This window comes from Zonotrichia leucophrys, chromosome 3 (genome assembly GCF_028769735.1).
Source record: "Zonotrichia leucophrys gambelii isolate GWCS_2022_RI chromosome 3, RI_Zleu_2.0, whole genome shotgun sequence".
Lineage (NCBI taxonomy): Eukaryota > Metazoa > Chordata > Aves > Passeriformes > Passerellidae > Zonotrichia > Zonotrichia leucophrys.
In genome coordinates this window covers 104,016,806-104,042,478 of record NC_088172.1, presented here as the reverse complement: position 1 = coordinate 104,042,478, position 25,673 = coordinate 104,016,806, and the positions used below count along the sequence as shown (strand labels likewise).

The 25,673-nt window shown below is 44.5% G+C and overlaps 1 protein-coding gene across 3 annotated transcripts in view; it reads right to left on the bottom strand.

Moving 5' to 3' along the window:
* Positions 1 to 16,057, bottom strand: part of REL (REL proto-oncogene, NF-kB subunit) — a 33,881-nt gene extending 17,824 nt beyond the window's left edge. The window contains exons 1-3 of one of the 3 annotated variants that reach the window (XM_064709771.1): positions 15,953 to 16,057; positions 5,855 to 5,997; positions 3,111 to 3,259 (exon numbers count right to left, since the gene is read on the bottom strand). In XM_064709771.1, the coding sequence (XP_064565841.1) occupies positions 3,111 to 3,259; positions 5,855 to 5,947 (242 nt within the window). In that variant the 5' untranslated portion in view covers positions 5,948 to 5,997; positions 15,953 to 16,057. Of the gene's footprint in view, positions 1 to 3,110; positions 3,260 to 5,854; positions 5,998 to 11,014; positions 11,134 to 15,952 lie in introns of those variants that run through there. The other 2 variants (XM_064709769.1, XM_064709772.1) reach the window with 2 other exon arrangements.
* Positions 16,058 to 25,673: the final 9,616 nt, after the last annotated feature.

Here is a 25,673-nt window from a genome sequence, read left to right as displayed (position 1 = left end):
AGCAGGATGTCAAGTTTAATCTCCCTAAAGTCCCCAGTCTGTGTTCAGAGGCTCCCAAACCCTCTGCCACCAGGCTCCACTTCCAGAACCTCTGCTGGCAGAGGAAGGCACTGGCTTCCTTTGCAAACTGAACATGGCCCGACCCAGGGGAAAATAAACCACAGCAGCACCTCATCATTCACTGCAGCACTCTGCCTTCCTGTCGTGGCTACTGACACTCACACTGGGACTGCGCCTCTGAGCAATCCCACCGCCACCTGCTCCTGCAGGAAGCACTTTCTTTAGGGCTGGATCACAGCACACATCATTTCCCCCCCTCAGAACACCCACTGTGCTCCACAGATTGTTTGAAGCACACCTCCAAGTCCACAAACAGGGGCAGCTCCTCTTTATATCCCCTAAGGAAGCCTCTCATGCACAGGAGGCTTTTCAGCAGCCTGAAATTGTCAGATTATCAATTTATTATCAATCATCAATTGTCAGCTTTCAAAGGCTGTGCTGTCACAGTGAAAGTGTGTGTTTAGCCATGCCTAGGCAGAGCTGGGGCAGAGGAGGAACTGCTGAGAGCCCCAGCAGGGCTCTGGGGTTTCACATCGATGGGCACTGACAGGAAGCAAGTGAGATAACGAGAAGAGAGAGGGAGAAGTAGGAAGAGAGCAGAAAATTAAAAACAGCTAAGAAAACTATGATATCATCCTTGCAGAGAGAAGAAACTAGGAAGTAAAAAACCTGAGTACACAGGCAGCCCCACAAGCTCTGACTTTCATAGCCTTGCCTTGATGCCTCGGCCAGGGAGGGCTCTGATCAACTTTGGGCAGCAGTACAAAGATCATTATACCACAGGCAGAATGAAATGCTTGGGAACTTTCAAACATGGGGAACTTTGAACAGCAGAAAGCAGAGTAATTACTCAGAGCAGCCCAAAATCTGTGATTAATAATTTCACTTCTACTGAGGGAAAAAAAAAGGATTTTTTGCTCAATTTGGGATGCTCAGCAAGAGTAGAGAGCCAGAAGCACTATTGACAGAGGACATCTCCTGCTCACTAGTACTGGATGAGGCTTTTCTCCAACACAGACACGAAGAGAAGAATGTGAAGGTTGAGTCACCAGCCACAAAAAGGAAAATGACTTTAAACATCCAGATCCAATTATGGATCATACTGTTCTTTCATCTTAAAGCAACCAATGATTTGTTAAAAAAAATGAGTGTACCGATGCTGGAAACATTTCAAAGGGAATGTGTCGAGCCTCCTCCCATCAGGACCTCCAATGTCAAACACAAAGCTCACAGTTTCACATTATCAATAACATGAAAGCAGCCCACTTACTATTCTGTAGGTAACTGAGAGGCTCATATCCTAAAAATATTGAGAAGAATTCAAGGATGGAGCAAACAAGCACCAGTGCTAGAAGCGAAACAGAGGAATGGCACTATGCCAAAGGACAGGATTTGATGCAAACATAATGGAGATGAAACTACAATCTGCAAATAAATAAATATCAGCAGAGCATCCCAGTGCTTCTTGGCGTGACATCCTGCAATGGCCTCTCCAACAGGCTCGCCTGTGCCCCCACACTGAAGCTTGTGCAACCAAATGCCAAGAGGAGAAGCAATCCCCAGGGTCTGCCTGCACTCAGTGATGGGAACACAGCGCCAGAAAAGGAGTTAAGCAATCAGGCTTTCTGCTTTGGGTCAGCAGGCACAGAGTGAGGGGAGGAAGTGGGATGGGCCAGAACAGCAGACTTCCTTTGACCTTGGCTTGGTCTGAGAAGACCCAGGGGAAGCTGGTCAATGGATGGTCAGAGGAAGGTGCAAAGTCCTGCTGGAGTTTAGGATGTTTGCAAGTCAGGGTGCTCTGTGCCACCAGAACATGCTGCAGCACATCCCTGATCCTCTGAGCCTGGGCTGGATGCTGATCCCATCCCTGATCCCTTCAGCTTGGGCTGGATGCTGATCCCATCCCTGATCCCTTCAGCCTGAGCTGGATGCTGATCCCATCCCTGATCCCTGAGCCAGGGCTGGATGCTGAAGAAGCATCTCCACTGTTTATTTCACCATCAGGGAAATAAATCACCGCCTTCAAAACAGATGTGTCTTCAGCTCTCTCCTTTAATAGTGTCCTACTGACTAAACCCACGTAAACATGGAGTAATTTCAGCAACACCAACAGAATCCCATTGGCCTGAGAGCTGTGTGTAAGAGCTACTTATGCACTGAAATATTCACCTGATTTTCTTCCCAGCTCAGTTATGCTTACCCCAAAGCAATAGCCTACTTCCATATTTCCTGCATTGCAAACTGTGAACCACAAACAGCTTGCCAGTTCTAAATTCCCTTCTCCAGCAATAATCACTCCATGTTTGCTGCAGCTTATTCTGCTTTTATTTTGTTACACGAGACTTGGTAAACTTGGAGGAAACACCACCAAATACAAGAATATCTCAAACACAGTTAACAGCACTGAAGAATGTCTTGTACACATCCTGAGTTTTCCTCTCTGCATCCACAAGCAGATCCTTCCCTGGCACACTTACTCTTCAGAGCTGGGCCTGAGCAGATTCTGTATCTTCAGTCAAAAAACCCCAACCCAAACAACAAGCAACAAGTGACAGCCACTAACATTCCCAGATGTGTCACAATCCCTGTCTTCTAGATTATATGATACTCAGCCACTACAAACTTTCTCCAGAAAGCCCAAATACAATTTCCATGGAAGGTGTAAACTTCCCTCATCGCCACGAAGCACAAATTCTAATGCTGTTACCCTTTCTATTACTCATCATTTTTACATGTAGGAAAGAGTCATGCTCAAGAGTAAGATGTATTAATGAACAAGGCTAAAAAAAGTAAGTGTGAGAAAGGAAAAGAAGACAGACATTGGGGGAATGGTTGAAGGAAAGAAAAGGGTGACAGGAAAGAAAAAGCACATGTGTAATATCAAAAAGAGAAGGAAATACTTCCAGGGGAAGTTCCTCAGGATGGATTAGTAAACTACAGCAAAGACAGCATTGTAATTGCTCTTTTAATCATTAATATGAGTTTTAAAACACAAGATTAGCAAATCCCTTGCACAATTAATCAAACTCCCAAGCAACACCATTACTCACGACAGGACTCGCCGATCTGGCCCGAACTCAGCCTCGTAGTAGCCATCTCTGCAGTCTTTGCCAACCAGATCATGGGGGTGTGGCTTGTAGGGCTCATTCTTCGTTACCAACGTGGTTCTTATTTTGAATTTTCCAAAATAGTTCAGAATCTACAACAAAAATGTGGGATATTTTCAAGGTTTTAGGTATCGGCCCCCAGCTGTTACAGAAAATCAATTCTATCCTGAAATGCTGTGTGGAAGAAACACCAAAGCTAAACAGGGGACCATACAGAAATGCTGCCTGAAGAACAAGTCTACCTCCAAAGATTTTAGGAAAAAAACTCATAAAACCTCAGGGATGAGGATACTACCTGTGCATGGAACACTAAGTAGTGAAAGAGGATCTTAGCAGATACAGGATAACATGACACAATCCCCTCTGAAGTTGTTGGGTTTTTCCCAACTAACTCTCAGATGAGTAGTCAATCTTACACTCGGGCTGGGCAGCAAAGTCTCAGGCTCCCACCAGAGCTCTCAGCAGTCATCAGCCAGTTCAATGCTCCTTTCTCAGGTGCATGAAAGCAACCTCAAGCTGATGGCTACCAGTGAAGTCACCGAGTGTGGGGGAGTGTAAAAGGAAAAAAAAAAGGAGGAAAAACAGTTTGGCCTCAATTGTTTGACACATAAAAGCTTGAAAGCAAATACAAGACTTACTCAGGCAATGTTTGTGCAGAGGTGAGCTTTCCTCCTCCACTTCCCCTGCCCTGTAAGTAACAGTCCCTCTCCTCCTCCTCCTGAGACTCCAAGGATCCACCATGTATCCTTTTTAGACAACACTACAAATCTTTAACTTGAACTGTGTTCTTTTACCTGTCATCATCTGTTTGCATCAGTCTCCAATTTGGCTCCATTCAGTCTTCACACAAGCCACTGTAACTTTTTATCCTTAAAATGACACTTCCACTGCTCCTTCACTTTCTGCAACCATTACATCATTGCTCCCTCACTTTACACCCAGCCCCATGAATGTGAAGCCTGATCTAGCTGCTTTTGGTTCTCCAGTTCCCCCTTGATGTTCATCTTCATAACCACACCATGAAATTTAATCTCTTCCTGGCCTCTCTTCACGTTTCCATCTCGAGAGGGGACTCCCCTGGAACCCAATCAGCACTAAAGCCTCCCACGGGCTCCAGGGAGGCAGGAATTCACCTAGAAATCACCTGCTATCAGCACAATCAGCTCTGTCATCAATAGCCACCTTTCAAAAGAACAAACTTGGCCAGGCTTGCATGGTCACAAACCCATGTCCCACCTCCCCTTCGGGTTCTGCCTGGCCTTCATGTGCAGCACAGCCCAAGAAAAGAAGAATCAAGGCTTGATTCAGCCCATTCAGCTTGTGCCCTGACACAGACTGGGGCTGAGAGTCTGTGCAAGCCTCTACTCTTGCCAGCAGCCCACACAGTTCCTTGTTCAATTGGCAGAGTGCTGAAAAATGAGTCTGGCACCATCTCCATTTCCTGCATTCCCTAACCAAACCTGGCACTGGGATAGTCAAAGGGAACCCTGCTTTGCTTCTTCCCTCACTGATTCTGGCTCCAGGGCTGGACCAGCTTCCACAGCTGCTTTTGTGCAATAGAGACTCACTCTGCTGCTCAACACATGACTGCCAACACTCTCCTTCTCAAACCCTCCCTATTAATAAGCTTTTTGCCTCAGCATAAAACATCTCCTATTTCTCACATTTCACAACATCTTTATCTGTTAATGTCCTGCTATGATTCCAGAGAATCCATTTTGGGCTCCCCATTGGTTTTTATATGCTGGCACACTCTGCAAACACAGATACACAGCCTCTGTTCCTGGGCAGGAAGATGGCAAGTGCTCTTAACTCAAATTTAAATGGGAAGTTTTCTCCTCTAATCTCAGTTCTGACAGACTTCCTCCAAACTGAAAGAGATCAAGGAAACACTGTCAACTTAAACATCAGAAAGGGGATCAGAAAGGATCTTCTCTTACCCTACCTGTCTAGGGTCTCCTTTGTCCAGCCTATGAAAGCTACTGCCCAAGTGGTTCCTTTCCAGCTCTGCTGTCTCTGTCTTTGTCCCTGCTTTGGCACAGCTCTCAGGGCTCCTCTGAATCCCTCTACATTCTGGATTTCCCAATCCATCCATGGTGCAACCACCCCACCCACCATCCCTGCAGATGGTCTGAGGACACAATTCCCTGTTCTGAGATCATTTTGAAGTTCTGCCTTCACACACTTCATGCTGGTGTCTTTTGCAGAGCCCATTCTCCCCATCACGGGTGGTTGTTCGCTCGTACAGAGCGCCTTCTTTCATGTTGTGCCCAGCAACCTTTCAAAGCCTTTCCACATTTTGTAGGCAAATTCCTTCAACTCTCTCCCAAAATTCATGCTGCAGTCCAAACCTTAAAACCAAGCCCACGTCACCCAGCTAAGCCAGCAGAGCAGACGTGCACACAGAGAAAGCTGCTAATGAATGGCTCCCAGCCCTGGAGTCTCCACTGCGGCCCCTCTAGCAGCACTTTGTAAACCACCTCTGCACCTTCTCCTCCTCCTGGAAACCAAATCTTTTCGTGACCAGGAGCAAGTAACTCTTTTCCCACTCTGCTGCAGGTCCATCTGCATGCCAAGGAAAGAATCCCAGAAGGAGAGATGAAAAGCATTGTATTTACAGTGCAGAGTCCAACACATAGCTACGAGCACACGGGCACTGCTAACTCCTGGATAAAAGCAGAATTTACCTGGATGGAAGGGAAGGACTTGTTGTTCTCAGTACTGCGTTCTCCTGGGATGCTGCCTGCTGATCTTCCCTCACATTTGTATCTGAAACGCATGCCCCTTTGCCTGGGTTGCTCAAATATTTCAATGTAGGGCTCAGGGCCACCTTCAAAATAAAATATTTTCAATGTTAGGACACAAGAGAGCTTAAAAAGCAGCAGAAGATGCAAGAATTAGAACTTCTAGACTTTTGATTTACATTACCATCCTTCCACTTGGTCTGAAATCCACTTGGTGGATTTCAGGAAATCCACTCTATTTTTATGTACATGCACATGTTGAAGCTGGGGTACAAGAGAAGAGAACAGATTTGGATGAAACATCCATGGTATCAACACCATGGAAGTAATTAGCAAAAAAAGACAGCCCTCCCTCCATCTCTTCTAGAATTTAGCTTCTTTTAACCATTGTAGAAGATGTGTCTGATGAAAGAAGGTTTTATACTACAAAACCCAAATCATTATTTGGGATTTCTCAAATCATCATGCAACATTTTTAGGAATATCACAGTTCTAAGAATGGCTGTCCTCTCCAAGCACTGGTACTGTCAACTGCTGTGTTCTCTTAAGCATCCTCTGGAAGGGAAGATGTTTGCTCAGAATTCATTGATTTAGTTCCTATCAGAGTGCAGCAGAAACTATTCAAATTATGCAAAAAAAACCCCATACTCCTAATGGATGGAAGCTCACTATCACTGTGAGCTAAAAAAATACCTGATTGCTCGTATTGAATTCTACATTTTGAGCTGCCCACCTCCCATGGGGCTGGTTTCTAGTTGCAGTATCTCCCCAGACAATGAAACCTCAGAGAAGTATTGGGCAGCTGTCAGAAGGGAGGTTTTCAGGAAAGACAGAGTGACAGCTGAGAATAAGAGACAGCAGAACTCTTAAATGGGGGGGTTAGAAAGACATTAACTTAGCAAGAGCCTAAGAACTCTTCAAGTGATGTTTTATTGCCAGACAGCAACAAGCTGTTTCATATATCTCACTGAGAACATCAAACAGGACAGTCAATCAAACAGTGACAACAGTGGGATGGCATGTGAAAAACAAACAAAAGAGGCTAAGTAAATATTGTTGAAGCTGAATCATCATAGTGCTACACAATCAGAAGAACGTAGCTTATGGAAATGTCTACTGAGCTCTCTGTCATCTTCACATAATAGCATCCTCCTCAAGCATGGCTGAGCATCACAAACAAACAGGACAGACAATATCCTGTGGCACAGCACTGAAAAAAAGTGCTTGGACTTCAACATAATAAGCAAAACAGTTATTAAATATATTGAAAGTGCTGAAAGGGTAAAAGAACCCCAACTTCCTTTTGCCCAAGGTCTGAACTGCCTGTGAATCCACAGCACACGGGTTTTGGCAAAGAGGTGGATTCCAACCCTAACTCCATAATAAAGGCTTCTCTTTTGTGCACCTATATTGGTTTAGGCACCTCTGCCAACACAAAGCTTGAACTTTATGCCTGGGATTTGTTGATCACAAAAGATTTCCAGTGCTGCAGCAGTTCATAACCAAAGTAGGAAAATATTATAACCTAAGAGATAAAGTAATCAAGAGCAGGAGAGAAGGGATGGATGGAAAGAACGACATGTGAGACATCACCTCAGTGTGACCTGGATGCACATTTATCTGTCACACACCTACAAGCAGGGGTGGAACTGCATCCTCCACCGTGTGAGAGCAGCTCTTGGATGGGCTTCAACAACTGGAGCCTCTGCAAAACCTTCACAAGCACAATGTACTTCCACTTGAGATTGTGTTTGGGGCCAGAACCTTTGGGAACTGTGGTTCAGGACTCTTTATAGACCTTTCCAACAGTCAGTCAAATGCAGCTTCTAAACTGATTGCCTCCCACCAGGTTGATTTTAAGTAACTTTCTGATCACCAGCCATGAGCTCTCACATTAAATATACATTAGCCACTAGTCTAGTCTAGGTTCCTCAGGGGGATGGTCCCTTTTCTAGATACTTCCAGCTCTTTACCTAACTCTCCTTTAGATGAGCTTTGCATATTTTCTCTTTCTGGAAAACAAGCAAAAGGGAAGGGGAAGGCAGGCATTGATAAGAAAAAAGCCTAGAAATGACGTAAAGCTGGTTTCAGAGAGAGCAGAAGTCTGGGCTTCTCACAAAACCGTGCTCACGCATCTGTGCATGGCTATTTTAACCTCCACACTTCAGCTTACTCCAATGCTATTGCACTGATCAGCACAAATACAGACACGTATCCATATATAAATTAAAAATCTGTGTTCAAGTTAAAACAACCACATTACAGCAAAGTGCCTCCTAATCTGGGAGATTCTCATGCTTACATAGCTGCCCAGCAGACATGCAGGACACCCACAGACATTGTGTATTTGTCAGAACCAGCCAGAGCCTCGCCGCTCACCACAAGAGCGCAATCACTTGAGGTCTTTAACTCTTGCTGCTTTAACCAACAACTTCCCTTCAGTTCTAGCAATGCTCGCTTGAGAGGGCTATTTTCTCACCTTTCAGGAGCCCTTTATTTTAAGGCTCTGGGCTCAGTGATCTTTACAGGGCTGTGGTTGAAACAAATGTCATTGAAGGTAAAGCCACCGCTCAGCAGCAGGTGTGTTTGTGGGAAAGTAAAGCTCGGTGACACAGCAGCCTCCAGAGATTAAACATTAAACTTCATTTTGTCTTGGCTGCCTCTCTCTCTATTCAAGAATCACGTTATCATCTCCGCTGTGATTATCAGTGTCATCATGTTTTGTGCAGAGAGGAAACACACAGAAGTGTTTGTGAGAGGTATTACCAGCACTCTGCAGTCGAGTGTCTGGTGTTCCCTATTTCTGTAAATCAGCAATGTGCTTGGAAGTGGCACAGCTTAACTATGTCACAATCTGCTCTCTCTCACACACAGAGGTCTGTTAGCTCCCACACACACACTACAGACCTGCCCTCCTCAGGTCTTGCTTTGTATGTCAACCAAATGTGAGATACACCAAAACCCAAACTCTCACTAATTCTAGAGGAGAAACGCACAGCTATTCCTATTTATTACCTGCCTGCCCATGACTACTCCATAAAGCATTTGAAATGGAAGAAAAAAAATCTAGCTAATCCTTCATCTAAGTTCTTAAGAGTTTAATTTGTCTTTGTAATTAATTCTAATTGCCTATACACATGCTAGCAATAGAAACATTGTGCTGCACATTACAACCTGCCTGTATTGAATTGCTTTTCCCCCCTCCTGCACTGAATACAACACTGAATAATTTTAAAACCTTCACAAGCACAATGCACTTCCACTTGAGACTGTGTTTGGGGTCAGAACTTTTGGGAACTGTTGTTCAGGACTCTTTATAGACCTTTCCAACAGTCAGTCAAATGCAGTTTCTAAACTGATCACCTCCCATCAGGTAGATAACCCAAACTATCATATATAACTGGGACATTTGATCTCCTATATTCTCTTTAAAATTATTCCCTTTTGATAAACTGAATAATTTTAAAGAGGATATAGGAGATCAAGTGTCCCAGTTATATATGCAAGGAAAAGAGGAAAAAGCAATGACAGCTCTGAGAGCTCAGCAAGGAAAGGAGGTAGAAGCAGTGACAGCTGTGAGAGTTCAGCCAGTTATGATCACTCAAGAACTGAAGGGTGTTTTATTCTCACATTTTGAGCAATACAAAGAGCAACAAAAGGACAATCCCTAAGACTCGGAGAGCAGATTTCCATCAGACCTCTCTCCATGACAAGAAACCTGCGAGAGTTTCAATTTTAACACAGCCTGTGCCACAAGGGAGGAAGTGTGACAACCCGATCAAGGGCTCTGTCTCATTCCTTGGCTCCAAGCAAGCAGGCTCTGGGGGAACTGCCCAATTTGTCATTTTCTTGCAGGGCCAGGGGTGAACAGACTCTCCATCGACACCTGCATGTGAAAGCAGAGCAGCTGTGGGTCTTTGTGGAGATGTGAAAGTATCACCCGAAACCCTCCGGCCCGAGGTGCCTGCACTGAGACACAGATGGGAGAAGCGTCGCTCTTTAACTCTGTCACCGCTCTGAACAAATCCCTGGTGGCACAAAGTCTGCCATTTCTAAAAAGCAAGAATCTGCAACACTTCAGGCAAAGCGGGAGGATGGCAAAGCTTTGTCACAGCACACCCCACTCAATTTAAGCAAAAGCAACTGGAACCGTAACACGATTTGATTTGGAAAAGTAGTAATCTACCTACGGCTCCATAAACTGCACAGATTCTAACAGAGACCGAACAACGCTCGTGAACTTCCTCTTTACTATCGTGTTACATTACAAAACGGCAACTAAAAGAGAAAAAAAAACAACCGACAAAAGCTAGCTAGTACCAGGAAGTTATAAACTTCCCCCGCTGAAAAAATTCCTTATCTGGTTCCTAATTACATTGAAAATACATAAAGACACGAAGAAAAAAAACAACCCGAAACTGCTCTCTCCTGCTTCATTGTTGCGAGTTTAAAATACATCATAACATTTAAAGCACAAGCCCAGCTGTTTTCTCCCCGCGTTGATAGCTGGCACACCTATGTATTTATCAGGAGTGAAAGTTCATACCTTGCTAAGAGAGAACAGAACACACATTCATGTTCTGAAAAGCAGCTTTGCCTAGAGATACTATTCGAATTAGTATAGCCAAGTTTCAAATTTAGGGGCTTTTTTTAACCCTAAGAAAGATACCAAACAGACAACTCCCGAAACTCGGATGACAAACTCGGTTTCATTTAGCCTCTAGAAACTTAATTGTGCTTTTTGTTGTAATTACTCAGAGCAGGATCCCTTATCTGCGTTACTTTTCATTTGTGCCACACTATTTCTCATTCATCTGCACTCTCACAGCCGAGTTCCGATGTGAACGGGATCCCGATGACCACGACCCAACCTCTAAGCTTGTTGTCTCCATCCCAGACTGGGACCCGCGCGATTATTTGGCACCTAAACGCTCCCACCGCACAATTTTGAGACCCATTTGGAACGGAACAGCCTTGTAAGCCATTCGAACGCCGGTTCGGCCCCGCAGAGTAAACACCCGCCAAGAGATCCAGCGAGGGCGGGCGGGCAGCGCTCGGAGCCCCCCGCCCAGCCCAGCCCGGCCCGGCCCCGCCGCCGCTCACCGGCCATGCTGACAGCTCCGCTCCGGCCTCTCGCCGCGGGGCTCCGGCCCGGGCCCGCACGCCTCGCAGGGACACTGGCACGGCCGCGGCTGCCGGGCTCGCCGCCCTTTTCAGGGGGAATTTCCCGTGGGGCGGGCGGGCGGACGTGCGCGCTGGGCTGAGGGGCGGTGCGGGCCGCCCCTCGCCCCGCCCCACAGCACCGGGACAGGAGGATCGGGCCCCACAGCACCGGCGGCACCGGAGGATCGGGCCCCGCGGCACCGGCAGACCCCGCTCCGGGATGGAGCTCCGAGGGGACAGCAGCAGGCACAAGTCCGTGCTCCGGTCCTGCCCTGCCCGGTAGCCAAAAGTAGGAAGGAAAAGTTCAGCGGTTCTGATTCCAGAGCAGGGCAGGTACAGCGAGAGCTGTTTCGTTCCGAGGGCATCGCCCCGACACCCCCGCTCTCCTGCTCCACCAGCCTGAGAGACCAAGCGCTCTCCTTATCCAGCTTTTTCTCGGTTCTATGGAGCCTGGTGGTCAGCCTAGAGAAGGGAAAGCTCCAGGCAGGACTGTACTGAAACCTTCCAGCACCTTCCAAGCCCCCCATGGGGTTTATAAGACGCACAAGGACAGACTTTTACCTTTTACCAAGCCTGTGGCGACAGGGCAAGGAGGAATGGCTTTAAACTGGCAGAGGGCAGGGTTACGTTCGATACTGATAAGGAATTCTTTACTGTGAGGGTGGCGAGGCAGTGGAACAAGCCTAGCCGGACAAACTGGGGATGCCCCATCCTTGGAAGTGTTCTGGGCCAGGCTGGATGGGGCTTGGAGCAGCCTGGTCTAGGGGAAAATGTTCCTTCCCAAAGCAGGGGGTCAGAACGAGACAGGCTTTGAATGCCCCTTCCAGCCCCCTGTGATTCAATAACTAAGCTGTACATAACTAGGGACAGACCAAGACTGCAGCTAAGGTAAGAAATAATCACCAACAAGCCCATTCAGTCACAATGATCAACTCTAAATCCACCAAAGCTTCGGAGCATCCCACATCCTGCACCTCAGCTTAGCCCTGACAGAGCGAGGTGAAGCCAAGGAGCTGCACACTGGGAACAGCCTCATGTCTGGACTAGGTGGAGAGGTCAGCAACAAACAAACAAACAAACAAATCTGGGGGCAAGTCAAAAAACACCTGAAAAAAGAGGAACACAAAGGAACAGGAAGGCCACACCTAGCTGTGGTGTAAGGCTGCTTAGTTACCAATAAAATTTAAATTTCTTTTCTTCAATCTTTAATCTGGGAGCGGAATAAACTGTCCTGTGTGAAAATGCAGTTAAATCAATTAGTATCCCTGAAAAAGAAAGATTTACAAAACGACAAGAAGAGCCTGAAAGAACACTCAAGTGAGGTACAGAACCAATAGGTTTTTGCTTTTTTCCCCTACTATCCTATTTCTAAAGCTAAGGTTATTGGGATGTACAGAAATGAAGCAGAGCTGAAAATGCTGTTCTATAATTGCAAATTCATACACCAATCCATGTAACTAAGCAGAAGAAGCTGCCAAATGCTTATTATTCTTCTTGCTCTGTAGTCCATCTCAACAAGACTTCTCTTTACAACCTTAGTTTTGCTCAGCTATCCTCATATTTCCTATAAACAAAAATTATCTTTCTCCACCCCACAAGCAAAATTTTCCTTATTAAAGATTCATGGTTTGTCACATGATAGGATTGTTGCACCCCTGTCAAACTTATAACTGAAATTAGAGTAGAAGAATCCGAGGGAGAACACAGGATAATCAAAATGTCTGTGACATTAGCCTTAGATGATTGAAGAGAAGAAAAACTACATTATTCAGATGTTATAATAAAATAATTCTATTGCTGTGGCTTAGTTTCTTGCCAGAAGAATGAAATTTCTTATTTTCTTTCCCACAAAAAAGCCAAATCAAAACAACACAAAAGATATAAACCAGCAATGCCCTAAAAGTATAAGAAATTCAGACTAGACTTTTACATCTTCAGGGATTTCTTGGATCATCTATGATTGATTATGTACAATAAAGCAGGTCTAATGTTTTAAATCAAACTTAGACTTGACCTACACAAGCACACGTGAGCACAAAGCACAAACTGACAAAGAGACCACAAATAAAACTGTTCTGCTCTACAACAAAGACAGCACATAGGAAAAGTGCACAACCCAAATTCTCTGTGCTAAGTGCCCCATTCAAGCAATCAGCTCATCAACACCTCGTATTAGAAGATAATCCAGTGTTTAAATTGCTCCCCTGGTGGGGAAAGTTTTGTACAAATCTTTATTCACAGGGCTGAACAGCCAGAGAAACGCTCCCAATTTGAGGGCATCCCTGCAGATCACAGGAGAGACCCGGACAGGATTTTTAAAAGGAAAGGGGAGCAATTCCTGACAGACAGCTGAAGCTGTAGAAGTGAGGTTTGAGTTTGGATGTAAACTTTAACTAAATACTTTCCCTTACTTATCTTCAGGCTGGTTTTCCAAATCTCTGATAGTAAAAACTGTGACATCTCAGAAAGAATTAATTTAGTTGCTTCCCTAAATACAGTTTATATCCCTGGTTCCCAGGTACTTCTCCAGCCCATGACACTGCTGAGTAAACACAGACTGTGGCTCAGAACAGAAGTATCCACTGATTTCTTCAGAAGGAAAGTGTTAGTGTAGGGCACACAATTCAAACTGATGTGAAATTAAGGGCAGTATTCCAGGCAATACAAATACTGTGTTATGACTAAAACATAGTAAACATTCCCTACTTTTCCCCAGCTCTTTTGAACTCTACCTCTTAGGGCTTGCAGGAACAGGCTACTCAAAGATAATCCTTAAGATTGCACGTTTGAAATTGGGGTGGTATCTCACATACACAGCAGGGTCTTTGGTACAAACTGCTTCTTGATGTTATTTTAAAGAAAAAATACAAATGGCTTGCACTTATAGCATCCCAAAAGCTTTATCTGTCTTCCTTCAAATGAAAACGACTTGTGATAAACAACCAACCATGTGAAGAGTTTAATTGTGTAAAATTTATGAGCTCCCATCATCAGAATACACAGACTAGATCTGGCTCAGGAGGATCCAGAACAAAGTGATTGGAGGAAGGACAGCATGAAAAAGAGATGTTTTCCTGATGGTTTTTCTTTAGCAGTAGCCATCAGCCAATGGCCAGGGAAAAGCACAACAGTGGGACAAAAGGAGCTTTTAGGCTAAAACCAGCACAGCTGTTTTTATAAAACATTTTATGGAAATTAAGAAGATTTCCCAAGGAAAAGGCAAAAACCTAAGCAAATGAAGAGGCCTTACTCAAAGCTGTGCAAGCATGAGGATATTCCTCTACTCCCGACTGCCCTGTATGCAGCTCTGCTCTGCTGCTACTGGAATCCCTGGCCCAGGGATTATCCCGGGAGAGTGAGGTGAACTAGAGGATTGCAGTACAGCTTTGGCAATCACAGAAACCTCGTCAGCAGCTGCCACGAAGTGTAAGAACATGTCACAGCTTTGGGTATATGCAGATCTCTGCAAAAAGCAGGACGGAATTCCCCTCCTGCAGCATTGCATAACAAAAGCCAGGTGCTTCACTATTATTTTTGTCAGCTGACTTTGGCTATAGCCAGGGGCGAGATACCAGAATTCTTAGGCCAGTCTGATCCAGTGCTTCACTTCCTGTCTTCCAGTTAAAGCAAGAGTTTTAAGATCCCATTTCTCTCCAGTTATCAAGTCCAAAGACAAGTCCCACCCTCCTGCTTTTCACTGGCTGCTGCTCTAGCACAGTCAACACCTACATTGCTCCAAGGAGTAAAACTCCCTATTTAGGCAGGGAGCTCCATGGGGCAAGCAAGGCTAGAGTGGAGGGATAAAAAGCCAGCACTAAAACCTCCTGCAGCAAAGGACTGAGTGTTTGACATGGCATTTGTCAAGCCTAGGAGGATGGCTCTTCAGTGGTACTCAGCACAGGCATTGCCCAACGAAGAAGCTGTGACAGGAGAGCAGCTCAGGCAAACCATTAAATCTTTATTTCCTGTTCCCAGCTATCTGACTTTGATCAAAGATAAGGCCCTTGTCACTGGCCTGGTTAAGCAGACACTAGGTTACTTTCAGCATATGGCTCTCCTAATAAGGTGCATCACCAGGAGCAAGAATAGTATTAATAAAATCATTCTCTCCTTAAGGAACAAAGTTAAGTCTTGTTTTCTTGTCCACTCTATCTGAAGCCTCACCTACTGCCAGATTAGAAATTTCCACTCCTCTGTGCCTTAAGAAACTTTTTGTGTTAGAAGTATGTTTTTTAATCTCAAAGGCATCTTACTTAAACACTGTCAGACCTTTTGTGGCTATTGGTCCTGAGGAAGGCTCCAATGCAGAAGCCACACTTAAAAACTCACGGCTTCCAGATTAATGATAAACTCAAGGGTTGTTCAAGTCACTCTGCTGGAAGCGTTCCTGTGCCACACTTGAGTTTGTTTGACATTAGAACAATGCTACTGTGCCTCCCTCAAAACAGGGTGGAGAGAAAGGAAATGCTAATAGAGAAAGGTAGGTCTTGTGGATAAGGCACAAGGCTGTGATTCAGGAGACTGGAATTTGGCTCTTGGCAAGTCAGCCTTTCTACACTTAGGCAAGTTGTTTAATTCTCTAAGCTTCAATTTCCCCAATAAAAATCAGAGAAGATACTTCCTTGCTCCCACACTTCTGCCTTATTCACTCATGATGCAACTTCTTCAGGGATTGACAGCTCACTACATGAAAGTGCCAAGCACTAAACAATGATAGTTAAATGAGCACTGGGGCAGTGCCAGAAAAGTGTCCCCCTGACAGACTCTCTTGTCAGAGTGCCCCTCTCTGTCTCCATCCATCCAGGTAACTCCCTCCTGTGCATTCCCACACTGTTCCAAGCACTCCTTTGGACACACAGGACCATGCATAACACTTACCTGCAGGAAACAAGATTATTGTGTTTTTTCTGCTGGCTCAGTTTTTCTGTTGGAGCCAGCTCCATGTGCAGTCAGAAATGGGCTGCCAGCAGGAAGGAATGTGGTGGCACCAAGGCCAGAACAAGTCTCTGGAAGACAAATCTGGGCAGAGGTGCTTGCTTCCTGACAGAGTGCTCACGTCATGGAACTGTAGCATAACACTGTATTTTTAGCCTGAGAAATTGATAAACCTCCCTGAAATGCCTAATTCACACTCCTCCTTTTCCAGAGTCAGTACTCAGGGCAGAACTTGTCAGACACTTTCTCCCCCAGCCCTCTCAAGCATTTCCTATTCCCTTCTACTCATTCCAGTGCTATAAACACATATCACGGTTTGGGAGTTGGGTTATTTAACAGAGAAAATTTTAAATGTTTCTTGGCAGGCAAAGAAAAAGATGGAGCAGTGTTTTCATTTTCCACTGTGCTACATAAAACACAGTAGCTGATTAGTGACCTCTGAAGTGGTCACTAAAACTGCAAACTCCTTCCTTGTGCCACAGTCAGAATTCACTGCAGTGGAGCTGTAGGGAGAGGACTTTTAAAGAGATGAGCTCAAGCTGAGCAGAAGGAGCAAAGTCAGCAGAAAACAACCATTTTCTGCCCAGAATGATTATTTTTTTTCAAAATAGATTACTCCTATAAGCCAGATCACCGTGGCTGCTTTCAAAGGGAAGCCACAAAGCATAAGGAGGCAGAAGGAAGGATAGGAATTGTCCCTTTGGCAGCAGCAAGCTGTTAGAGCACCTTAGTTAACAATGAAAACTGCATAAAAATATACAGGGAATGTATGCCTAAAGTAATTCCGCTGCTCCCCAGAACTCCAGCACACACCAGCCAGTCATCGTGCACTGGGGCCACTACAGAGGATAACAACCACTCATCCAGGCTTTTATTACAGGACTTCCCTTTTTCCTCAGGGCTCACAAGGAGTTTAAGCTACTTAACATCACCTTGAGCTTCAAGAATCTCAGAAGACTGTATCCTCAGCCAGTAATCAGAATCAATTAGGCTGGAAAAGACCTTTGAGATCAGAATCCAATCTCTGGCTGAACGTTACCTTGTCGAGTAGATCATGGCAGTGAGTGCCACATGAAGTGTGGCACTTGAACACCTCCAAGGTTGGTGAATCCACCACCACCTCCCTCAGAAGCCAAATTTAGTATCTAATCACCCTTTCAGTGAAGGAATTCTTCATAATGCCCAACACGAACAGCCCCTGGTGCTGCCTAAACCTGTGTCCTGGGAGAAGAGCCCGACACCCACCTGGGCACATTTTCCTTTCACGGAGGTGCAGAGGGTGACAAGGCCACCTTAAAGAGGTGAAAAAGGTACCTCGTTTGAGTACATCCCCACCAGATACAGCTCCTCTTAATTTGAAGTCTCACACCTTGATTCTCACCCTCTAGCCCAATGACTCCTGCAGCTCTGATTTGAGCAGTTAAAGGATTACACGCAGGAATGACAGAAAGTGACATCATTCTTGAGGCCAAAGGTAAACACATAACACCTTCTGGGACAAGTTTACACATCAAGTCCTCCTACAGATGCAAAGCAAACCTGCCGTTTGCAAATGAGCCATTACACACCTTATCTGGCGCTGCATGAGCCCTTTCTCACACATTGCCCGGGGCTGTGTGTCACAGGTGCCACCTCAGCATGCAAAGCTTTACCGGCAGCAGCTGGCCACAATAAACTCGGAGTGAGCCACAACCAGGCTGCTCACCCGCTGCTGTCTGTGCCTGTGCATCCAGCCTGCTGCCATCCTGCAACAAAATAATTCACATTCATTAACGAGGCCTGTATCTTAGTGAGGCTACCATTATTAGTGTGAGCTTTCTGAATGACAGGGTTGAAAGCCCTTGATTTCTCACCCAGAACAGTGATGAGTTTTGCTGTTTCATTGTCTTGTTCATTTGGCAGTTGATACATGACTTGTCAATTTTGCTTTTAGGACATGTGGGGAGAGTGTGACTTCGCTTTTGTAACCAATGTTGTGGTTAACCTCTCATACAAAAATGAGTTTGATAAATACTCATTCACCTGCACGGGATTTTCATTTGTGAGTCTTAATATTGTTGAAAATAGATCAAATCCAAACAACAGCCTCTGGGTTTTCAATCTGAAATACTGAGCCTTAGGTATGGTAAATGTGTCAGGCACCATGAGACTCAGAACATTTTCAGATGCCAGAAAAAAATACTCCATGAACCTTACTCACTGTGTGTAGGTAAAGAATACACATATCAATTTGAATTTTTTTTTTAATTAAAAAGAACAAGCCAAGAAGAAGACTACTTCTTGAAGAGATTCTTGTGCAATACAAAATTAAAAAAAAAAGGAACTGAACTGATTTTTTGCTCTGTGCAGTGGAAATAACAGCTCTGGACACAGCCTGTTGAATGGAAACACAGCAGACACCACAAGCTGCTTCTGGCAAGTACATGCAGGAACCAGAGAAAGGAGAAGGCCTAACCCAAGAAAGAGCTGACAGAGAGCAGCCAGTGGCCAGAAGGATTAATTAGGACAAGGGTCAGAGTTTAATGAAGGTTAATGTCATATATAAATCTGAATATAAAGAAAAGGCAACAGCTTCATGGAAAGGCTTCTTAACAGGCAGATGTAAAAAAGACAAATTCTTAAGGTCACGGATGTCCCAGCTCCACTTCTGATCAGTCTCCACCGAGACCCTGGGCTGCAGGTCAAATCAGCAGTGCTGGAACCCAACCTGCTCAGTTCTCTGTTCCCAAAGGTGAGACAGGTACCTGCCACTAAACCTTCCATTGCACCAGCCCCAGGGACTCTAAGATAAACATTACAGGCACCAGTGTCAAAAGAGTAGAAAGTAAGGAATGGAGGGCATTTGGGATAAAGTCTCTGATTACAGCTCCACTGGCTTGGCTCCTGCTTGTCACAGCAGCGTGTCCCTTCAGGGTCCTGACGCCATTGTCTCAGGGATGGTGAGGAACACCCTCGGCTTTGTGGTGTCTCAATACAATGTCTCCTCGTGGTGACAAATTTCCTCACTGGGCACACAGAATCCTGCTCCCCCACCGCTCCTGTACTCCTGGCTCAGTGCTTCTCCCAGAACAACGGGGTCAAGATTTACATGAGCAAAGCTGAGAGCTTTAGTCTCTGTGCACTATCTCCAGATCTCATCTCCAAGAAAAGGAGCCCAAGAGAGCTGACTGTGCCTTTTCCTGAGTTCCCATTAAACAGAAACCTGCATAAACACCCATCTGCGTAACTGAAATTCAACTGAGACCAACGTTCCCACTGAATCTGAAAAGCAGCTCTGTCCATATACATAATCATTTGCTTAAGAAAAAAAAAAACAGATAAAAAGCCAAATCTATAGGTCTAAAGAAGTCTGTTACTTTTTAAAAATAATACAGCTATTTCAGTTTTTCTTATCATCTTCTCTTACCCTGTAAAAGCAAAATCTTGAGAATTAACTAATCCAGATTTAACACCACTTCAAAGTTTTAGAGATACTAGAGACTCATAGTTCAGTGAGAGAGAAACCAAATCTGTTCCCAAAGGCAGGGATGCTGCAGAGAAGTGAATTCTGTAGCTGGCTGATTGCAGGAGATTCAGACATGGTAATAGCAGAGACACTTGCCTAAAGTAAAACTGGCTACCACAGTTAATTAGTATTCATTATGCTCCACCCCCCATAAACAGCCTGCAGAGAGACTGCTGCAATTGTGAGATTGGTACAGAGACCTGATTCACATCTGGATACTTTCACTGCCCCAAGTCTTTCCAACTTACCAGACCCACCAAGTGAGACTCCCAGGAAAAGCTGCTGCTGCAAGGAAAGCTTTAATTCCACCTTTCCTTAACTCCTCCTTTAATTCCAGCTTTCTTTTCCCCAGTGCTAGACACTTCTGAGATTCAGCTGCAAAGGGCACTGGGCCATCTTGTCTAGATTGTGCTTTTGCCAAGAAAGGTTGAACAGGATGATCTGAGGTTCCTTTCCAAGACAGCATTCCATTCCCTGACAGATGCTGTCTTGGCAATTGCTGGTGCTACCCTTTTTCACCATTTTCACCTGTTTATTTGGAAACTGCCAGGGCTTTGGGACAATTTGGGGAGGGATCTTTCATCCTGCCTCCACAGCACAGCAGGGTGGTCTAAGGCTACAGCTCCTCAGCTGCACAGCAACCCAACCCTCATGTGATGCACTGATTTATTTTTGGGGCGCCTGAGCTCTCTTATGCTACTGCTCCTAATTCTCTTTGCCCAACAGTGGGCAATGTCTGTGCTCCTGCGGTGCAAAAACCCCATTAGGAAGCAGATTTGAAATAATGACATTAATGTAAAAATCCACATTGTTTAGCTGCTGGATTTTTTTTTTTAACTAGCATTTATCTTCCTTTTATGTATCTTAATTATATATGTTATTGTTTCTGCCTCCTGAATATGCATCTTTAAGTTTCAATGTCAACATAAATATGGTACAGCCATGCAATTACAGCACTTTTGCTTCTGCAAATATTCCCATGACCTACATCACAAAAAAACTCTGGCAGGTGACCCAGTTACTACAGACTTGGTCAGTTCAGGACTTCACACTTGCAACACGGTTAAAACCTTATTTGCAAAACAGCTCTGCTGTAACTGGTCAAGTGGAAACCATGTGACCTGACATGTTTTTAATTGCACTGCAGACAGGACTTTTAATTTACATAGCCTAGGACTAGCATAGACTTCTGTTCTGATGCCAGAGGACACCAGAAATGTAGGAAGTTAAAAAAAAGCAAGGCGGCCACTTGGATAATTTACCCAGACAATTACTGTCTCATCATTACCATCCCTGCTTAGAAGAATGTTTACCAATGCCCCCAGAAGAAGAATGGAAAAGTAAAATTAAATATATAGCTGAATGGAACCACAGAATAAATTACATTTAGCAGAGCAATTACAGTTTCTCCCAGACTATATGCATTATGAACGGCCTATATTTGTGTGGTCAACAACCCTGCCTCATAAACACCCCTGTAATTAATTTGAAATAACAAAAACCAGGGATAAATAAACATGGTGTTCTTTCTGCTCCCTTTACCAGTGTTTGGCTCCTTACCTACATGCAGGCAGTCCATTCACTGCAGCTGATGAAGCAGAACTCTCCAGCCAGGAAAGAAGAGAAGGATTCAAGTGTGCTGGGGATGAAGGTGGCAGCAAGAACCTCCTAAAATGATAAAACCCCAATTGATTGTGGCTTATAAAAACAATACAAAGCAATACATAGCAAGTAGCTACTGCTTAATTATAGTTACTAAAGGTTTTTTTTTCCCTCTGTTTAACAGCCATTTTATGCCTTAACAACGCTGTCCACTTCTCTTTTGCAATATCCTCCCCTTCACAAGCCTCTAACCCACCATGCTTTCAGCTTTTGCACAAGTCACTGGCTACCTTCCAGCCCAGAGCTCCCCACCACCACATGCACTGCTCTAGGAACAGATGTTTGGTGTCTTCATGAACTCCTGGCCTGGGCTCAGGAAGATGGAGGGCAGCCACAGCTCTCTGTGGTTCCCTGTGCAAGAGAAACTCCATCTTGGCTCATGACGTGCTCAAGCAGAGGCTGCCCAACAGCATTATTTGGGAATTTCAGAAAATTCACACTCCTAAACCCGCAAGAGGGAAGGGGTATATGAACTTCTCTAAGCTGAGTGCTTTCCCAGCTTTATTTGGGGGGCTTTAAGAAATTAATGAAGCAATAGCACATTCTTGGTGCTCATTGTGCATCTTCACTGCACTGGACAAGTTTGATTCTAGGAATAAATTTATTAAATTTGAGATCAGGCAATAACACATTCTCAGTTAAGAGTCAAGAACTCAATCACACACCTCACTTTCAGACAATGCTTCCACTTGAGTTGACTGGAATTTTGAGTGATAGAAGTCCATGGCCCTAAAAACAGAACATTCCTGTAAGTACTGAAGTATTGTGAGGGGGATGTATTACAAAAACTTGCTGTGAACTCTGCCAGAAAGATCAGAAAGATACAGCAACATACCAGTTCACACATGTAACATTAATAATGTTTTTAAATAAATATGTACCCTTAGCATCCATTCCTTTTCTGGAGATACTCCTTAGAAAATAATCATCCTATTTTTTTTATAGTTTTACTATCAAGAAGTACTGGGATTCCTCCTCACCACTCTCACTCATTCCTCCTCACCACTCTCACTCACCCCCACAATATTAGGACATAAGAACTCACCTATGAGTACTCAATAAGGTGTTAATTTGCATCTGGCAGTCCTGTGGCACTGTGGGTTGTGCTAAAATTCTTAGTGAGACTTTTTTATGGAGAAACGAAAATAAGCAGGAAAGAAATTTGTGATATTTTAAATTGCTGTTGTTAGGAAGATAGCCTAAAAGGAAAAGCTGTTTAATTTGTAAGCTTATAAAAAAGCAACAAGAAAGAATAGTGGGCTATCACGTAAATAGTGGGTTAAAAATCAACAGCTGATGTCAGTAGTCTCTAGAAACACAGAACCCTTAAAGCAGTCCTTAGGCAGATACAGTAACTTGTGCACTGGGAATCCCCACTGTGGGCATCCACAGCCTCACTAAAGAAAAAGGGTCTCACATTCAGGGAACTTGGCTTCAGTTTCTGGTCTTGGCCACAAAATTTCTGTCTGGCCCTTCATAAATGGTTAATCTCTACACCTTAGGTTGGTCTGGTAAAGGAGAAGGAAAGCCTTGGAAAAAAATGCATGATACTTAATTCCAAAACAATACAAATAAGGAACTTCTGGTGGGCACTTTGTCCAATTATTTTGGCTAAGAAGTAATCTTAAACATTGGTGTTAGTGGTATCAATTACTTAACAAACAGATTATCCCATGTTTGTCAACAAAACATCTTAAGAAGTAGTTGAAAACCAAAACAATCTAAGCTAAAGAAACAGTGGCTGAGAACAGGCTGATGGTCTCATACAAGCAGGAGCTGATGAAATGTTGTGGTGTTGCTTAGAAGTCACTGAGACTGTGGTTGGTTTCTATTCTCTAGCCTTCAACTTTTCTGAGTAGTGGCTTTGCTTTTGTTTGACGTTTTCAGACCTTTGCACGAGGACAGCCAAAAGTGCAGCAGGGTTTCCCCACTGACATCACAGCCACTGAAATCAGGGGTGACCTTTAAGGCTGAACACAAGATTGGGGTTTGAACATACAAACCTCTGCTGGAGCTCCACAGCTGGGCTGCTGGACAATCCACCTCAGCTTACTTGTTACTGAAAGGTGAACCCAAAGCAACTCTAAATAGCCAGAGTCTAGAGAAAAGTGAGATATTACCTTCACTGAATTTTCCCCATTTGAAGTCACACATGTATGAATGGGAGAGAAAATTAACATGCTGCTGCTGACTCATTTCTGGAAGAGGAATAGTATTTAGTAAACTGATTGATAACTTTACAGGCATGTACCAAACATTCACCCTGAATTACAGCAAAGTGAGCATCTCTGTACTTGCACAATTTACCATTTTGGTGTAAGGCAGGATTTATTTAGTGGGTGAACAGAGGAACAGAAACAGGGGATTCCCTGGCCTTCTCATTGCTAGTACTTCACTGCTTGCAACACGGTCATTTTCCTCAAAATACGATTCCCAGGGGTATATTTTTGTCTCACTTGGTTGTAACTAAATTACTGCAGGCAACCACTCTACAGAAGATACTGTTTCCATGGCTTTCCAGCTGTTCCTGATTTGGGAAATTTGGTAAATGCTTTTAACAAAAGCTATACCAGGTTTCTTTACAGACTCCCCCCAACATGTTATCCTGAATAGCAAGTAACATCAGAATTAATTAAAGACCGGTACAAACATTCAAAATGAGTGGAGAAAATTAACATATGCTGTACCATCTAGACAAAACCAAAAGTGAATGTAATGACCAGTTCCAAGTCATGCAAGAAACAGAGACTTTACTTTCAGAAATACAATTTAGAGCCAGAACCAGCTTTCAGTTTCCTGACAGCCTAATGCCTGTTTCATTTGAGAGAGCAGAAATGCAGAAGTGTAAAAGAGCTGGTATTTCTTTGGCTTAGTTATTAGAAATCTCTGTTGGATTGCTCATTATGACAGGTTTCTGCCTTTCTGCTTAAGGCTGTACATAATAAAAGTAAAATTCAGTATCAAATAAATAAAAAGAAGAAAAGCAATCTAACAAAATCACAACAAACATCGTTCCAAAGCAGTGCTGAAGGCATTTAGCCAAGAATTACAGATCAGTGATTCACAAAATCTCAGCTTTTCTTCCTTGCATTCATGCACTCAGAGTAGGTGGTATAACCTTCTGCTCTGGCCAAGTGACCACACTGGAAAAACAGAGCAGAATTTAAATGGCAGGGATAAAAGAAATTCTAGCATGTTCTAGCTTTAGTACCTACTTGCTACAGCCTCTTATTTTTATCATCTTATCATCAACACGCATTGTTGGTTATGGCTACTCAACACTTCCTATTTTAAGGCCACATTTTCAGTCACTCCCAGTTTTGCCAACACCTTTTCTTCACATGATCACACACACTGCCCCTTGACACGATTTTTTAGGAAAAACAGAACAAATATGACTCAGACATTTTTCTACGAATAACCATGGGGAACATATATTTTAACTATATTCAAAGAATCCTTAAACTTTTAAGAAACTCCTTTGCATTTCAGAAACAGGGACATGAAATTTAGCGAGGAGGCAGTGCTGGTGTCACTACTGGGATTTTTTGCTCTTCCTTGGAAAAGATTGACCTTGCATGTTTGCCAGACTTGCTTTTAGTAGCTAAAATTTTCAGATTTCTGTCCACTGCACAGACACGCAGAGAGTGAGGTGGATGGTGCCCACAGTAGCAGCTGATTGCCAGGCTGAAACTGAAACAGGGCAGGTTATTTCTCCTCTAGTTTCAGGACTCATGGGAGTTTTACTCATCACTACCAAATAATGCATGACCCCGTTCAAATTCAGAAAGAGGGACTCAGGTGCAAGAGGGAAACTGGAATCATCAGAGTGAAAAGGAAAACAGGCAGGAAGAGTCTGAGATCAGAAAGAATGAAAAAAAGATGAGGTTTGAATAAGAAGCAAGGTTGGGAGATGACAGCAGGAGGATTCAGAGGATTCCTTTTTCCCAGGAAAGAGGAACTGCTCAAGGATGAGCAGTCCATAACAATTTCTTGAAGGTCAGTCAGCTGAGAGTTTAACAGGCTGTATTTTCCAGAATAAGAGAAAAATCAGTCCCCAGGCTACTGCTTTGCCAAGATCCTCCCATAATCACACCCAAGGTCCAAGAGCCTGGAGCCCTGAGCCCTTGGGCCACACTCAGGGGAGATGATGGATGGAGAAACCTCATCTATGGCACAGTGCACGGAGGCAGCGAGGAGTGCAGGGTGGGCACCACCCCCGGGCACTCAGGGCAAGGCAGGCACATCGGGGGCTGTGGTGTCCCCGCAGGCGGTGACAGCAGCAGCCAAGGCAGCAGTGACGCTCCGCGGCGGCCACACGCGGCACTGTCACACACACGCAGCCCGGGCGTGGGACGGGCACGGCAAAGGACACAGGGGCAGGCAGCCCCCAGAGCCACCCCCGGAGCGGGCACGGCTCCCCAATGAGCCGGGACAGGACACAGCGGGCGGGCAGGCAGCCCCCAGAGCCACCCCCGGACGGGCACGGCTCCCCAA